Source organism: Lissotriton helveticus, chromosome 1_1 (assembly GCF_964261635.1).
Source record: "Lissotriton helveticus chromosome 1_1, aLisHel1.1, whole genome shotgun sequence".
In the NCBI taxonomy this organism is placed as follows: Eukaryota; Metazoa; Chordata; class Amphibia; order Caudata; family Salamandridae; genus Lissotriton; species Lissotriton helveticus.
In genome coordinates, this window is record NC_136057.1 from 2,074,792,655 (window position 1) to 2,074,810,671 (window position 18,017).

Genomic DNA, 18,017 nt, shown 5'->3' on the forward strand with positions numbered 1-18,017 from the left:
GTAAGGCTTAATGAGCCATTACAGAAAGCCAGATGGTGGCTGTGCACGTTCACATGGTCGTAACCGCAAGCTTGAGACCAGCAAAAGCTTGTGGTAGCACTTTTAAAACCCACTTACTAAATGTCTCGCAGAGCATCACATGCGCTGGCTCAGGCGAGATCTAAAAATTCAGTGAAGCCATGCTGCATATATTTGGCACTTTATCAGCTCCACAAGGAACCGCAAGGACCTCTAACTAAGCCTCTGCCATCAGACCCTCCCTCTGTGCCAGTTGGACACTCTGAACCTGCTGCAAGTTCTGCACCGGCATAAGTGCCGACATTGGTCCTGACACTTCCATCCACGTTGGGCCCTTGATCAGCAGCGCCAATTCCAACACTATTGATACCGGAAAATGACACATTCGTAAAGTGTTGTCACATTCTTCTCTGCCGAGGTCAGGCCCCAGTCCCTAAAGACACCAGCCTTACCGCAACCCATCGTATTCTGACAGGTTGCTTTTATCCTCGTGGTCGAGCACAGGTTCTTCATAACTTCTTTGTCATCAACTCAGATAATGACCAATATGGTGGAGCCACCTTAATTAGGCTCCCCTACACTGAAAGCAATTGATATGAGGATTTGCAGTGGGCTGGGCACCTCGCCAAGCACTGTATAAGTCTCTCCTCCAGACTCTGCCAAAGAAGAAAGTGCTTTGTTCACAGGGGTAATAAGAAGGGCAGCAAGAGTATTGGACCTCTAATTACCAGCGATGGAGGTAAAATCTAATGTTTTGACTGAGCCAGATCCTCTGCTCCCATTTCATGAGGCCTTAATTGATGCCCTACTAGGTACATGGGCGAAGCCTTGCTCTGGACCTTCTGTCAGTCGGCGAATTGCCTAGCGTCATCGTCCTGCTCAGGGCTTTTCTAATTCGGCATTTGATGCCGGAAAGCTTAATGATGCAGGCATACACCAGTAGGGTCAACCCAAACCCGTTTCACGCTACTCTGCCAGACTTAATCTAAGCGTCTTTGAGGGCTTTGGCAAGCGCATGTTCTTTTCTGCTAGCCTTGCCCTACGTATAATTAATACAAGTTGCCTACTGGGTTACTGTTCCGAGGCACTCTGGGACTCTGTGGCTCAGGTCCTACCTGTTGTCCCTGAAGACATCAGACATTCACTCACAAGTGTGGCCCCCCACAGAGATGCCTGGATGGGGTTTGCAGGCTTCCCCATGGACGTCCAGTCTTCTCCTATAGATATGCTCTTTGACAGCTATTGTCTATTTGGCTGGAAAACTGTCTTGGCTCTTGAGTGCTTTTAGAACAGTAAGGACACTGCACGTTTCTACGGTCTGTCTGTCCCAGTGAGACAGTTTCACCGCCCTCTGTGTGTTTGGTAAGGGCTTTCTAATACCATCCACAGCTAATGCGATCAGTACACCAGGCTTCCCAGCTTTTTCGTGGTTGAGGCCTTGAATACAACGGATCACGGCAGTGGCATCTTTGGGGTGATGTCTGTCCCAGAGCAGGCAGTGTCCTGCTCCCAGGTCGGTGCAATCTTTGTCTCTATGCTTGGAGAATTAGAGGCCACAGTTGACTTAATTTTAAGTTCCTGTAAAGTCATTGACATCATTCTGGTAGCCAAATGTCTCGCCATGAATTTAGTATATATCTGCTGTTGGGACAAGTTTGTATCTGAAGTGTTGCTCTTTGCGTTGTTCTTAGCCTAGCAAAGATTTGCTTTGGACACAATAAAAAGGTCTTTATCTTTTCTTTCAGCTGTTTTGAGGTTGCCGGACTAGCCCTCTTTATTGAAGTCACTTGTTGTGGTGCCTTTTTTGAACGTTTTTCAGCATCTGTTTTATCCACACCTTTCATCATGCCTCAGTGGGACCTAAGCCTAGTTCCACATTCCTAACTTGTACTCCCTTTGCACTGATGTCCATTGTGGCTCCTCACTCTAAAGACAACTTCCCCATTACAATAGCATCAGCGTGGTATGCGAATGAGCTACTAGCCCTCTCTGTCAACCCTTCGTATACTACATTCTTTCCGGACAAACTGGTGTTGAACACCTGAGCCTCCTTCCTCCTTTAAACGATAATAAGCCCATACCCCGTTGAAGCAATGTACCCCCACCCTGTAACTGTCATTTTGTTTCCAGATTGCAACAGAAAAGGGCGTTCTCAACTTACTAGAAGAAGATGAACATCAGAAAGCAACATGTCACCGGAAAATACTCAGCAGAACTATGACCCAACAGGCTCAACTGAAACTACAGGAACTTCTGCCAAGGCAATAAGTGAAGAGGTAGAATTTGTGAAGGTGGCAGGACCATTCATATTAATGGATTGGCAACCAAAACAATGTAGAAAACATTAGAATTGTTTTCACAAATTAAAAAAAAACGCAAAACTGTTTCAAAGCATTAACCTTTCAAAAAGAAACACATTAAACTGAGCAAGACCCTATCCATAAACACTGTTTAACATGGCCAAGGGTCATTATGCAGCATGGCCTGGCAGCACACTACAGCGAGAACCAGAGACAACCACTGACACTCACAAGCAAAAGCTGTGTACAGTGACGGTTGCTGCTAGCTATGGGTTGTGCAGACTTCCAAGTCAAAGTACTGGCCATGTGGCTATCTACCTCAGGAACCAGGCTCAGGAACCAATCCGACCTCTGGAGTGGTACATCTGGATCCACAAATCCTCTATGATTCCTGGAAACCCTGACTTGTGTGGCCCAATTTTGCATCAGGAGTGTGGCTTCCTGTTCTATAGAATTTCTTCAGGCAATTGATCTCCAGCAGAGATGGCATACATGGTTGCAGAAGTGCTAGTGTCCTCGCTGTTCTTCTTACTTTTAAATCTCTAAACCATTAACTGCTGTGCATGGCATGCATTAAGATATTTGTGCATCAATGTGATTCCTAAACTGTATTTCCTTTAGTTGCTCAATCTCAGCTTCCTCTTGCACAAAGTGCAAATCACATATTTCATTGCCAGTTGTTTCTCACCAGGTGGAATGTTGAACACATTCCATGCAGTGGGTTCTGGCAACAATCTCCTCAACTTCCAGTTCTTTTTCTGAATGTCTTTTATCCTGATCTTCTTGTCGAGCAGCCATTGGAAAAGCATAACAAGTTGTGGTTTCCCAAGAAAGGAAACTACAGCAAAAAAAGTGTACCGTCTCCTTTGTTGCTGAAATGTGTGATAGACTAATGAATTGCTTTAGATACCCAAGAACTACTTCAATATCAAAGAACACATACTCTGGCACCAATCAGGCTTCTGCAATTCTACATATCGCTTGTAAACCAATAGGGGGAAAGTGTTCTGATTTTTTTGAGACCTGGATCTAGTACCACGAAACTTGTAGGGCTTAACGTGCTGAAATTAAAATGTAATTATGCAATTCAGACCTTTTTTTTTATCATGCCCAGTTTCCAACTAGTTATAACAATAAGCTTTCCTATCAAACTCTTTATAAAAAAATTAAAAAAATCACAGTACTCCTTTAAAAAAAATAATGTATTTTAGTATTCAGAACACAAGTACTACTTCCGCAATTTCATGAAAGCCAGGAATTCAAATATAGTACCATGAACATGTTTTGATTTTTTACATTAGGTACATTTTTACACTACAGTCCTTAATGTCCTATTGAATTTGAATGTAAAACAATGTACAGGCTTCTTAGTATTCTGTTGCAATACTTTGAACAGAAATCTAAAATGGTGCAAACAAAACTGCAAATTGATATAAACTATGTCGGCATCTTCAAAGGAAGGCAATATTATATGGAAACTCTAGGGTACGTTTACTGAAGAGCACCCTGCTGTCGTCGTTTAGGATACGTGGAGGTGGGATTCCAGACACAAGATATTATTGATGTTTTTGTGATTTTTGTTTGTAGTAATAGTAATGATGCATTGTGAATGTGCTTTCACTGAAGCATCCTGTCACTTGGAACAATAGAAACGTACAACAATTATTTAACATGAGATCAGATTTGAATGAACGCTTGAATACCTTAAAATCTTTCAAGTTCTGGAGCCCCAGCAGCAGGTCATTCTGAAGCTTAAGAACTAAAACTGTCAGATCGTACATTTTGAAGCATGAGACTTCAAGGACTAGCGAAGAGCTAGAAATAAAAAGTTCTAATTGGTCTGTAGGGAGTCACCTAGCATGAGACAAAGGCCTGTGAAGTTTAAAAGGTCAGACCGAGGACCTTTAAATTAAGTTTTAGTGACAATTAATGGTGACCACGCTAAGAGAGACTGAAAGACACTTGATCAAATTCCCAAAGACCCCATGCTTATCTCACTGCCTTGTTCTATAGTCACTGGATTGTAGTGAGCTCTTGCTCCGACAATCCGAGGTAGAGTTCATTGCAGTAGTCTATTTTCATGTCCAGCATACAGGCCCGACCGATTGTCCCTGCTAGTCCATTAAAAGTAAGAGTAAGATCGTTTATAGCATCTTCATTTGGGTAAGGCCTGTTGACTAAACTTTGAGGATTTGGGAACGTCTCCATATCCCTTTATTACAGGCTAAAGCAGCTCCTAGTCAATGCCTCCTTCCTCCAGGGCAAACTTGCCCACTGTCTCACTCGTAAAAAACGAGGTGCAGTCCCAAAAGCATACAAGGATTGCTGCAGATTGTGGTTGTCTTTCCAAGCCTGGCTCACCATCCAAGTGCTGGATATATTTTTAGGAGACAAAACCGGTAAGCTTGCTTTACATTTGCTCTTGCCCCAGCCCGGTACTAGTATCTCCTGATACACCATAAACCCCTAATGCTTACCGGCTTGTTAACTAAAACTGAATGCATCCGCTGCCTCTTTATGAGGCCACAATTATTGTAATACCAGCCTGCATTTTACATCTCGCGCTACTAACTGTTGAGCTCATTTGTCATTTGGTATTCCCACTTTCTCTCAACAGTACCATGGGATCCACTCTTACAATGTATTGGTCACTTTACAGCACAGTAACTGACCCTAACCTATAGGTAAATATTCCAATTATATTGTGCAACACCCTCCTAGTAAATATCCTGCTCAAACTGTCTTCCTACAGCCAAACATTATTTCTATTAACAGATTTGTCTCGAAGTCCATTGCACATGATTCTAAACTCTCTCTTCAGTATGGCTTTAGAATAGACCTGCAGTGTTAAAAGACTTGTTTTACTCTTTACTGTGTCTATGAAGAAGAGACCTATAACCAATCCTGTTTCATGTTTGCAGCAATGCGCTGTTTAACACATGTAGGTCTAAACCTTTTTGTCCTTTAACTTCTTTCTTGATCCTATGTTGTTGTGACTTTTAGTTCTCGGTGAATGTTCCAGCCTTGAGAAAGCCCAGTCCTGCGCACCATATTGGGTGAAACACATGTTAGCTGAGCACCAAAATTCATCCGTGCAACACTGCTGTAAACTCAAACCAAAACAATTTTTTGACAGCGGGATTAATGAAAAATAGAATAAAATGTTTTCAAAATATATTGCACTATCCAGTTGTTTGTTCTAAAAACCTACTTGGTATTTTATCTTTTTCACTTTATGTGCACAATATGGCCCTACAAAAATTAGAATAGTGTCTTTTTAAAGGTATGCTCCAAATGTCTGGTAGCTGAAATGCTGTTGAATATTACGCTATTGTGTTTGCGTTTGCCATTCATATCATTGTCCTAATAATGTTCTGTTATTTTGCATATTTGTTATATCTAAAATGCTTCTTTGTGCAAATGTAATAGGTTTTCCTTAACCCTAATTAAACCTTGTGTTGTAATAATAGTGCAATGCCACATTTCTTTCTGTAATATTTCCATTATTTACATTTAGAAACTAAAGAATGCATTGAAGGAACAGGAGAACAAAATTCAAGAGGTTTTACTTATTCTCCAAAAAGAAAAGGTACATTGTAGCTTGCTCACCTAAAACATTATGTTGAGATTTTGCTATGAAACGGGACCTTCTGTGCTACCATTTTCAGTAATCTATTTGTTTAAAAATATTTTGTTGACTTGGAGTGTAAAACGCTTACGTTTAATTCTGTGCGTAGTTGTTCACAGTAGAACATACTGAATTAACTACACCTAAAATTGGAATGGATACTGTTATGATGTTTGCCCCTTTCTTACCTGTTGGGCATTTTGGTTTTTATTATTTCGCGTTCTGATACTGCTTGTAATATTAATTTGCAGAAAAAAATTATCTTTTTGCTAAGCTGACTTAAATGAAAAACAGGACGATGTAAACAGCATATTTCGGCCCTTAGCCAAAAAAATATAAGCCCTAGGTAAAACTTTGATCACCACTTTATTTGAAGAAACTATCAAAAAATTTACCCTGTTGCCATTTATTAAATGTGTTATTTCAGTGTAACTCAAGATTTAAAAAGGTTCTTAGGCCGTATGGGTTTAAGTAATTGGGGGCTGAATGTATGAAAGGAGCGCATTTTACTATGTATTGGAAGTATGAACAAATTTTCCATCTTGAATTTGGTATTAGCCCGTTGTTGCTCATAATCAATAACGATATGAAAAAATGCTAATTTGCTTTTCCTAGATGGTATTTACATACTTACCTCTTATTAATGTTTTTGTGATAACTTGTATATTTTATTGTTGGATTGTAAGAATGATGATGCTTTTATGATACTTGTTATCGAAATAAGTCTATTTGACTGACTGACTGAAAGGAGCAAACGGCGAAACTTTTTAAAGTCATGTGGTTACAAACTGTGAATCCCAAACTTTTGCAGAAAGCTGTGCGTACCATCATGTTTGCTAATGACCTCAACTCACTAGAACTCTGCAAACTGCACAGAAAATGAAAGAGTGACTTGGGGCCTTAAAATGATTCAACAAAGTCCACAGGGAGGCAAACAGTGCAGTGCTCTTGGAAGAGCAGTGAAAGGAAGAAAAGACAAGATTGCATGATGTGAATTTGAATATGAGAGCAGATTTCTTTAGCACCTGACATGCTGCACAACACAAAAACTGTCCATGAATGCACAGGAAGGAAGTGCGACAGGTGAAGGACCACTCTTGCTGTTGACACCTCTCGCCCAGATTTCCAGATATGACGGACAGTGATCACACAGAGACATCACATCACATCACAAATGAACACACCAGTTTAGGGAACTAACACGCTAAAATATATTTCTGCAAGAATAGAATCTCCATATTCCCAATGCCATTGGTATGTAGTTTCCTGAATTGGATAGTTCCTGTACAGCATTCTCTGCATACAGTGGAGACACTATGGAAGTGTGAAGGTAGATGAGGGAATATTCAGCGTTTTGTCTTAATTCGCTTTGTTGGCAGAAAAACATCCTTCTTGACGTTGTGCCGCTATAAAATAATAGATCTTTCTGGGAATATCCAATTGGTAACCCAAAATCAGGCTTTATGGGAAAATTAAAAATACAAACTATGAGTACAGGAAATACGTTATGGCATCATTTTTCTTTAAAGAAGAAAAGTCGAACTGTTTTAATAGATCACCTTGATGGGCTGCGAGAGCCACACTCTGATGTGGCATTGAGGGCAAAAAAATAAAATGGACTTTTCACAAAAGTATTTTTAGTGCAAGCAGTCCTTAATGTTGTGTTTTAGTAGCTTTGCCAAGTTTGCACTGCTTTGTGTATTGCAACTGATTTTGCGAGCTTTAGTACTTTGTGTATCGAGTGCCTAATATTCATGTTTGCTAAGGGGCTGTATATGTCAAAGCATGGGTTAAGGGGGAGACTAAATGTAAAGACAGGGGAATAAGCAGCTTTTGCGGTGAAAATTGTAGGATCGAATCACAAGTGCAAATCGACTGGCAGAGTCCTTAGAAGTAACTCAATTTCATCTCCAAAGTCATATCCAAAAAAAGGAGGCAGAGAATGAAGTCATGAATGAAAAGATAAAGGTACTTATTCAATTTCATTCTGTTAGAAACTGAAGCTTTTCCCAAGAGTTTGCCAATTACACTTTAAGAAGGCTTACAGTAATCAAGGCAATAAAGTAAATTAAAAGGGCAATATATTTATAAGGCGTTGTTAAATACTCCTACTTGCTCACCATGTGATTGGAACTTTCATAGATTCCCATGCTTTTGTATCATTCACCGTCGTCGGAATGGGAGTCAGACTCCCATTCCGACGATGGGGAATGATACAAAAACATGGGAATCTATGAAAGTTACCAATGCCGGGGAACCAAAGTTACAGGTAAGTAACTTGTTTTCTTATATTTCAGCAGACAGGATATCTGTCTCTATTGTGAGATCTAAAGATCTGTCTGCTGAGACCTAAACCTGGCCCTTAGTCTTAAAGGGGTGTTAAGTATGTTTGCCCGTGCCATAGGAGAGCTGATTGGGCTGCTAGTTCTAATTAGTAACAGTCCAGTGCAGCACTCAATAAGGAGGGGCTAAACTATTACAGTTGAAGGTTTTGCATTCCTTATATTAAACCCCCAATGAACTATGTGATATTCCTATAATTCTGTGAGATATTGAGATGGCAGGGGTGACGAAAGGTTCTTGCACACTGAGGTTCTAAAGGGAAGTCCGTTATATTGATAACTGAGTCCCAACTGAGCAGTTACCACCCTCTCCTGCAGTTTGGTTATTGGATGTGCTGCCTTTGTTGAGCAAATATGTAAGGAAATCTACATTGCAGCGCTAATATCCAAATGGATATATACATTGTTTGAATGGCGCACACCAATCTACTGGGGCTAGCTGAGAGACACCAAGGTTTGTAATGAAAGTGAACACTCTAAGAATTATTCTTGGTGCATCAAAACAGAAAGATGCAGTCACAGACTTCGTATTATTTCATATTAGATTAAGGTTACTAGTGTATACACGTTCAGGGTCTGCACGGGAAATTGCCATTTATCATCTGTATTGACAGCACGGAAGAGCGCAGTTGTTGCATGTATATGCATGTTCAGGATGGGGTTTAATTAACCTTCTAAATATTTTTTAATCCAACTTCTTGGGCATTCCAACAACTGAAAATATACATTTATTGGTTTTTAGCAAAAACAAATTTCTGGTATTATTCTATATTTTAACAGAATACTTTTACTAACAATGCTACTGAATACATGGTGTTCTTTTTGTCGGGTGTAGTGGCTTAGTGCACTAATGCGTCCAATGAGGGGCACGTGTTTGACCTCATAAGTCCCTGGTTCAATCCCGGTTGGTCCACTCAGCCTTTCATACTTCTGAAGTCAATAAATTAAGTACCATTGATTTGGGCAATGATAAAATCTGTTATTCAGCAACAAGATACTCCTTTGGGTGAATGTGCGTTCTACAAATACAGGTTGTGTTATGGCCTGCCCTATTATTTCATCAAAACCCATTTTTTGCATCACTTAAAATATATGATCTGCATAATCTCTGAAAATACTTTACATAATGTATTATTATAGTTTTTAAGTAGTTGATCATTTGCTGTAATACACCTTTTTATTGTGACCAATTTCATAATAAGTTGCAAAATATTGCCACAAGGGTACTATTGTCTTTTAGTTAAAAAAGAACACCTAACTACAATTTACTAGATTCACTGCTTCCATGGTTATGGCAGTGGAATACAGACACATAGATTATCAATTTTGGAATAAAAAAAAGTTATTTTCATAGATTTTTAATGTTCTAATTAAAATATTATTTTATAAAAACCCATTGCTTAGACTTTGAATATTTTAAGATATTGGTAACATACCTATGTTTAAAATTGTCATGAATCTGGTCACTGAAAAGAAGTGAAACCAATTGGTGCATTAGTAACTTTGTAAATCAGTTACTTTCATGGTATGCATGTAGTAGGTGATAACCATTTTTTTGGTGTACAATTTGTAGGATCGAATCACAAGTGCAAATCGACTGGCAGAGTCCTTAGAAGTAACTCAATTTCATCTTCAAAGTCATATCCAAAAAAAGGAGGGAGAGAATGAAGTCATGAAGGAAAAGATAAAGGTACTTATTCAATTTCATTCTGTTAGAAACTGAAGCTTTTCCCAAGAGTTTGCCAATTACACTTTAAGAATGCTTACAATAATCAAGGCAATAAAGTAAATTCAAAGGACAATATATTTATAAGGCGTTGTTGAATACTCCTACTTGCTCACAAAGTGACTGGAAAATTTCAAGGACACTTCAAGAAGTAACATTGGTTTCTGCTGAATTGGTCTGTCTCCTCCTGATACTGACTTGGTGAGGCTTTCTTAGGGAACTCACCTTTGCAGCTGTAACTAAGTATTACCAAAGGCTACCCATCTGCACCCAGACTGAGCCAAGCAGTGGGGCATGTTGACTGCTTGCTACCCAAGACCACACCTTCCTCTTTTGTTACCTCTTTTCACAAGGAAGTGCTTTCTCTCAAACTGATCCCAATGACGGCTGCTATTATAGCTCATTCTCTGATAACGCAAAGTGTTTTTTAAGCACAGTGACAGGCCTTCATCCATACCATTTTGGGCATCCTAAACCATACACCTAAAATATGCTTTTAAGCCTATATATCCTAGGTAAGCACAGAGGTAGCCAACTTAATTATCTCTAACCTCTTATTTATAATGAAAACCTCATAGCATGAGGCTTAAGACTGAAGATCTTTTTTTAATTTATTTTTTATTTTTATTTTATTTATTGGCATTTTTCAAAAAAACACACTAACATAATACAACAGACCATTATACCAGATGAGCATAAGTCTGATCGATGTGCCGCATACAATCCATGTTACAAATGTGATGTTATGCGCACCCTAGATATCTTCACATTAGAACAGCTCCGGTTACAGCGAGTCAAAACAGCCATATACATTAAGGTTACACTTATATTACCCAAGTCTACAAACCTAGGTCTACACAGCAGGACTGATCCCTTCGCCATTGGGAGCATTAGTTTCCAATGGGGCATCATCCACATCTCCCCGCTCCCGGGCCCACACAATAAAGGGTTGCCAAATGTCGCATGGCCTTGAAGTAACAGGCAGTAATTCCCAAAAGGTGCTTAGCTGGGTGTGACCTTATGTGACATCCTTCATCCATTTTTTAATTGAGGGCACCCTTCCCCAGTGTACGGCAATCTGGTGCTTTGCAAACAATAAGAGTAGTGCATGTAGTTTATGTTGCTTAATATGGGTGTCTTTAACATATCCTAAAAGCCCAAGCAAGGGGGATGGTGGCAAGGATACCCCAAGAATCTGATCTATGGTTGTAAAGACTGCGGGCCAGAGTCGAGCATTCCCAAGCTATGTGCAGGAAGGAGGCCGGGGCCAACCCACACCCCCTGCAGCTCTCGCCCTCTCGAGTCCCATATAGTGAAGTCCAATCGGTGTTCTATAGTACCTATGGAGACATTTTAAATGAATCCAACGGAGCCTATAGTTTGGGGATAGTTTTGTTAGTTGGCTGCAGCAATATAACCATTGATCCTCTGTTAATGGGATGGGGAGTTCATCATTCCACCCCTGTAGGGCCCTGGATTGTGTCACCCGTGCAGTGTTTTGCATGCAGGTTTAAAGGCGTGTAAGAAGTATGCGTGGTGACGGTGAACTCAGCAGAATTTCTAGGGCAGCGAGTGGGGGTGGGGGGACTGGAAAGTCATCATGTAATTCTCTACAGGCAGCCCGTAGTTTATGATAAAGAAACAATTCGGAAAAAGGCACTCATCGTCCCTCAACGTCCGCCGGGGGCTCCCTGAAAGTATTATCAGGGTATAGGTCTGCAAACGTGTGTAGTGACAGTTTTTGTGCTATTGACCTACTTATCCCATCCATAACGCTCGGTAACATAGGATTATTAGCTAAGTGGATTGAAGGAGCATATAGCACCCGGGACCCAGCTTGCTTCCGTAGTCCATCCCAGGCCCTGCACAGTGTTTCTGTTGTGTCTGTCTTCTCTAGGCCTCTGTATGGCTGATATATTGCCACTGATAATTGAGTTGATGCTACTATGTCCGTTTCCACTGCCACATGCGGCTGAAATGGAGTCTGGTAAACCCAATAATGTAGAAATTGTGCTTGTACGCATAATGCATCCAGTTTCATAGCTGGAGCTCCCATACCCCCCTGTGTCAGTGGGTGGGTCAACAATTCGCATGTCACTCGAGCATGAACAGTTTAGATGGTTCAAGTAAAACTCACTTCCCACACAATAGTTATGGTGATAAGATAAATTAATTAATTTATACATTAGATCTAGCTTTCTGTAATGAAATATCAGTACCATATGAACCTTTTAAATGTACTTTTAATGGCTGTAGCAATCCTAGTATTATTGATGTTTTAAGTTCAAATAATTTGATCCCTGAAGTTTTTCATTTTAAAACTCACTCCATTCCACCAAGCGACCATTATCCCCCAATCGGTTGAAATAGCAAAGTCTGTATTTATTAAAGATAACAAAGTCCCTGTGACGATTTCCTGCGGAGACTTAGAGCTTGCCACAACTAATGGCTTTTCACTGCGTTGGGACAAGATTATTCCAGAGGACTTCCTCGGTATATTAATAAGAGAAGCGTGGAAAGACTTTAAGACTTGTCTGGATGACAGTGCAAAGCCAGTAGACATAAATAATTATTTCCTAGAGATGAGCAAGAAGGTGAAAGACAACTTGCAGTCGACAATAAAAATGAAGAAGATTAATAATGGTTGTTTTGACTCACACTGTACAAATGCAAACAAAAAACTTAGAGGCACTCCGTAGAAATCCTAGGGACATACACGAGGGTAAGCAGTGTAGATCTGCTTTTAGCCAGGCTTTGAAAAATCAAAAAACAATGTTAAGAGATGAGGCCTGGGATGCATTGTGTAAGGCAAGCAGACTGAATGACAAGAACACCTTCTGGAGGTTAGTAAATTCTACTCCATTATGTGAAGATGCCGGTTCTGGCACTGTGGTTGCAATCCCTGAGGACAATTGGATCGAGCACTTCTACTATTTATACCGCACAGACCCCCCTTGATCCACCTACTACCAATGATGGTATTATGGACTCTTACCAGTCATCAAATATTGCCCCTTTTACTCTAGATGAGGTGATTGAGGGAATAATTTCTAGTAAAGGGGGAAAAGCACCTGGCCATGATTCCATCCCGGTGGATCTGTACAAAGCAAATATACCACTGTGGGGCCCCATCTTAACTATTGTTTTAAAAGCCTGCTGTATGTCAGCATTTCTCCCTACTGGGGGGGGGGGGGGTTCTATAATAGTCCCCCTTTATAAAAACAGACACAACCCTGCCTGCTACATGCTAATCTTGCTGCTTGACTCCCTAGTAAAAATAGTTGGCAGAATAATTTTAAAAAGATTACAAGATTGGGCTGTTAGTAAAGGTGTGCTAACTGATTTACAATATGGGTTTCGTACTAGTGTGGGACGATTGAGCTGAGTCCTAATCTGTCTATTCTCATAGGGAAGTACAGGAAAACCAAATGCACTAATTTGTATTTGGGATTTGTCTACCTTTCATCTGCCTTTGATTGTGTTAACCACTCTAAGCTCAGGGCAATAATGGGCGAGATGGGAGTGGACTCCCAGATAATTTCCTTCCTAAGGGATCTCTATTCAGGAGCCAAAGCAAGGATTAGACATGGAACCCATGGTGAATGCACTCAGCCGTTCAGCATAGGCAGAGGGGTGAGGCAGGGCAGTGTCCTTGCACCTTTTTTGTTCTCACTTTACATAAATAACGTGGGCACTGCCCTGGTCCTGCAACCGAAGGACCTGGCACAGGTGGGACACCGCCTTGTGCCTACCCTTCTCTATGCTGACAACTTGGTACTGATGCTGCACACCCCATACTCAATGCAGCTGGTACTTAACGCCTTTGTTAATTACATGCAGGATCTAGACCTTCATGTAAATCAGGCTAAAACTTTTGTAATGAAGTGTGGGAGGAAAAAGGCCAGCTCACGAGTAATGAGAATTAGGGACACCGATATTGAACACACAATACCTTCTCATATCTTGGTGTGTTATTTGACAAAGGCAGTTCCTGGAATCAAGCTATCAAAACAAGGTCGTTACTTTTTAGAAGTGCCTGTAGGGCATTACGTAAATTTGCTCTGAGATTGGGTACTAACCCCCCCTAAGGAAATGCTGACCATCTATAAGGCCCGGTGTGTCATCAAAGCAATCTATGGGGCAGGCATTTGGGGACATGTAAACTGCAAGCCGATTCAACTAGTGGAAAATTAATTTTTAAGGAACCTTCTCTCTACTCCTAAATCCGCATCATCTTTTGTCTGTCATGCAGAGTTGGGACTACTGTTTCTTACAGATTTCATGAAGATTCAACCCATACTGTTGTGGCATAAAGTGTGGAAATCCTGAGTACACTGTTATAAAATCAACTTATTATTAGGGACTGCCTAAACTCTACTCATTATGCACAAATTACCTGGTTAAAAAATGTAGAGAGCTTCTGTAAGGGCCTGGGTCGTTCAGAATATTTCAATAACCCTGAATGTCTAGTGAAACTGAATAGGAAAGACCCAAAAAGGATCTGCTTAGTACTCCTGGAGAATAACAGGATGTCAGAAGAACTCGTAAAATCCTCAGTTCAAAGGAATTAGTTATTTTTAACTAGTTACGACATCCAATTATATATTAGACCGGTCCCACACCAAAAGCATAGATATGTTTTAACACGTTTTGGAATGGACATTTTTCATTGCATGGTTACTTTCCCTGAACTAAATGATTGGCCCTCGACCTTATCCAATTGTCCATGCAATAATGCTTCTACACAGACAACAATGCACATTGTTCTTTTTTGTAAATTTTTATAAAAAATGGAGGAAGCATTCTATATTGAGTTATCTAAAAACACCTCGATTTTTATCAATGTTGTCCAGCTTAATTATTCCTCTAGTCCCTATCAACAACCAACATTTGCTAAAGCATGTCATCTTTTTTGTGGAGTGTCATTTATGCTAGGAAGTCTGCTTTATGAATTTTATGATGATCCATATGAATTTTTATGAAATAGCTATTGGTTCGGGTGAGCATGGAAGGATTTGTAATTGATTGTCAAACAGGCATATGGAAAGGACTGACTTTTTACAATTGCGGGTTGATCTGCATGTGTTTGGAATTCTGTTTTATGATATCGTCTTATCTTTTATATCTGTTGCATTATGCTTCGATATTTTTTGGACCGAATAAAGATGACATTGATTGATTGACTCCCTGGTATGAGTGCCTTGTACTAAAGAAAGAAAAGAAATGGTCTGAAAACATAAACATTCTGTATCTGATTTGAGAAATTGTTTTATAGGCTTTCTCAGTAGGATTTAGATTAATGGCAACTGTTTGTTTATATGTAGGTCTGTTGTGCAGTGTTTTCATTGAGTTATGAAGTGGAGCCAATATGTGCTGAGATATTCTTTGCTAGTAGCTACTGTAACAGTATACACATAGGGTTTGGTACCTTTAGGAATAGTTACTTTAGGGCCAATTTAGCAAGTAGTTATTCTAGTCGTGGGTCTTAAAAGGGCCAATCAAACAGTTCCTGCACTGAATCCCTTCTACTAACTTACAATGGATTAAAGTGTTACCTTTAAAATCCCAAGCATCGGACCTTTGATACATGAATCATTACGTGAATCAAGTTGCAAATCCCCTGTGCGAAGTATGAAAGCAGCCTTTGATTAAAAACTAAGTTGACAAAACACGTTATTTTTCTTTGGAATTTCTCCTAGGATTGGTTTCAAGGACTCCCACTTTTCATTCCCGTAGTTTCAGAAGTTAAAATGTAGGTCTGTTTCTGTGTGGTTGGCCATCCTACACCAATCTGCAGGTTTTGAGACATAGTTGATGGTCCAAAATAACACTGCCAATGCTTTCATCTGGGGCTAGTCCTGACAATGAACACGAGGAATGCTTTACTGATAAAGCAGTGTGAGTAATGGTAAAATTTACTTTAAGTCCTGTAAGCTGCACTGTAGTGCTTGCTTTTTAGGTCGGGACTAGCGTAGGCTGCGCGCATGCGCAGTCTCGCTTCGAGACTGCATGTCTCAGAGTAGCGAGGGTAAACCCCGCCCCTCTTCTCCATTGGCTGTCCTCCTAAACGGCGGCCAGCCATTGGAGAAGAGGTCTCTGTGACATCATTGTCTCGCTGTAAGCCCCATCCTTTTCGGATTGAGGGGCGTGTTTTTTTTTGTTTCTTTCTCTCCTCGGAAAACACGCCCCTCAATCCGAAAAGGACGGGGCTTACAGAGCATGGCGATTGCTTGTATCAGAGCTGATGGCAGAGTGTCACATGCTCTGTCCGGGGTAGCCATTGTTTAAGACATACTGCTGACTAAGGCTTGGATGTCGGCAGGAACCAGCGTGCGTCTTTAGACTGCTCCCACATACACGCCTCTCAAGCTGGCCTGCGTGGGAATATAATTGCAGCGCTGAGGCCCAATTATTTATTTTGGAAATACGCGTAGCCGACAGCATAAATCTGCGAGGACTTGCTGTACGTGCTCTCCTATGCAGTGTTCCCCTGTGCAGGTGCTGGGTTTGTACTGAAGTTGACGACACGGGAGGGCGGGCCCGGACTCATGACGGTGCGCGCTCTGTTTCTGAAAGGAAAGTACAAACACGCGCATCTAGAAATTGCGCACAGAACTCACCACCGGAGCCACGACGTTTCCGCCGTCTCCCCCTTCATTCCCCTCCTCTTCCCCCATCCTTCTTCTCACCTCTCTCCTCCTCGTGGCTCTCCCTGTCCCGGACCATGTGCTCCTTGCCTGCCGCTGAGAGCTTACTGCTCAGAGTCGAGTTCCTCGGTCACAATCGGATGCTCTTAGACTGCACTGGGTGCGCTCACACTTGACAGACCTAACACGCCAGAAAAATAAAACGGAAGGAGATAGCAACCATAAAGCTACACAGGCGGTAGTCAGAGGACCTGTTCAGACTGAGGGCCGCTTGAAGTGCCTTTCACGTAATGTACGTCGTTGCTAGGCACGCCGAATGGGTTTGTTATAAAAAGACTCATCCAAATGCCAGACTTCTTTAAATGAAAAGTTCGTTGTTACTCACCATACAATTATAAGAATATAAACTTATACAATTATTAGAATACAAACTTGGTGTGATGTCAAAATATCGCACACATTTTACTTTAAATTAGCAGTACATTCAGGTTGAATGTTAATTTTTGTACAAGGTTGCAACAAAATGGGAATAACCCGTTTCAATTTATCTACGAGCCCCTTTGCAACGAACGGAAAAGAAGAGATGTTTAACAATTCCATCCAAAGTTGGCCACCATGTTTGCATGGGCAAGAGGCATATGCTTCTGCATTTCAAGCCTCATGCAAGGATTTTATTCTCCCAATCACTATATTTGGATGCGTACGAAACTTCCCTTCTTCCTGAATCGGTCTCTAGCCTCGTTCTGAGGCGCCGCCCGTCCTCCTTTGAAACTCTTTCATCCTGCTGATTGGTCGAAATGTGTCTTGCTGTCAATGTATTCTTTCACTCCGGTGCTACCCAGAGCCCGGGGTCGACGAAATTCCTGCGGGCCAGCTCACTCAGCCCCATCATTCTCATTCTGATCTGCTTCTTCCTTTGATGCTGTCCTCTTATCTGTCCTGTTACCCATATTCTTCTATCTAGCGCATCCCGCATGCACCATTGTTAGTTTTCCTTCTGTTACCTTTCCCTTTCCATCCTCATTCATTTCCCACTCAACCCGTTCTATCCCCTCTCCGGAACCCTTCACTCTCAACCTGTTTCCTGGCCCCCAGTTGACTACTTCTCTCGTCACGATACTACTCGTCCCTTCCTATCTCTCGCCCCATCTGATCCTTTCAGTCCTGGGCTTCACCACCTCCCCCTCAATGTTTGCTTTCTTTGTCATTTTTTAAAAAACATTGAGGCCTCTTTCCTCTCGAATTCTATCTCTTTATCTCCAGCCTCTTGCATCCATACGAGTCACTGAAGCTTTTCCCAGTCACTTTCTCTCCACCCGTCAGAATATTCACCCTGCCCTCTTTACTCCAAGCCCA

General features: G+C 41.1%; 1 protein-coding gene across 14 annotated transcripts in view; it reads left to right on the top strand.

Annotated features, from left to right (window-relative positions):
* ODF2L (outer dense fiber of sperm tails 2 like) overlaps positions 1-18,017 on the top strand; it is a 362,023-nt gene that overhangs the window by 70,892 nt on the left and 273,114 nt on the right. For 8 of the 14 annotated variants that reach the window (XM_078645373.1, XM_078645355.1, XM_078645439.1 and 5 more), the window contains 2 exons: positions 5,836-5,907; positions 7,798-7,914. In XM_078645373.1, coding sequence (XP_078501499.1) covers positions 5,836-5,907; positions 7,798-7,914 — 189 coding nt within the window. Of the gene's footprint in view, positions 1-5,835; positions 5,908-7,797; positions 7,915-9,861; positions 9,979-18,017 lie in introns of all 14 variants that reach the window. The other 6 variants (XM_078645461.1, XM_078645469.1, XM_078645363.1 and 3 more) reach the window with 1 other exon arrangement.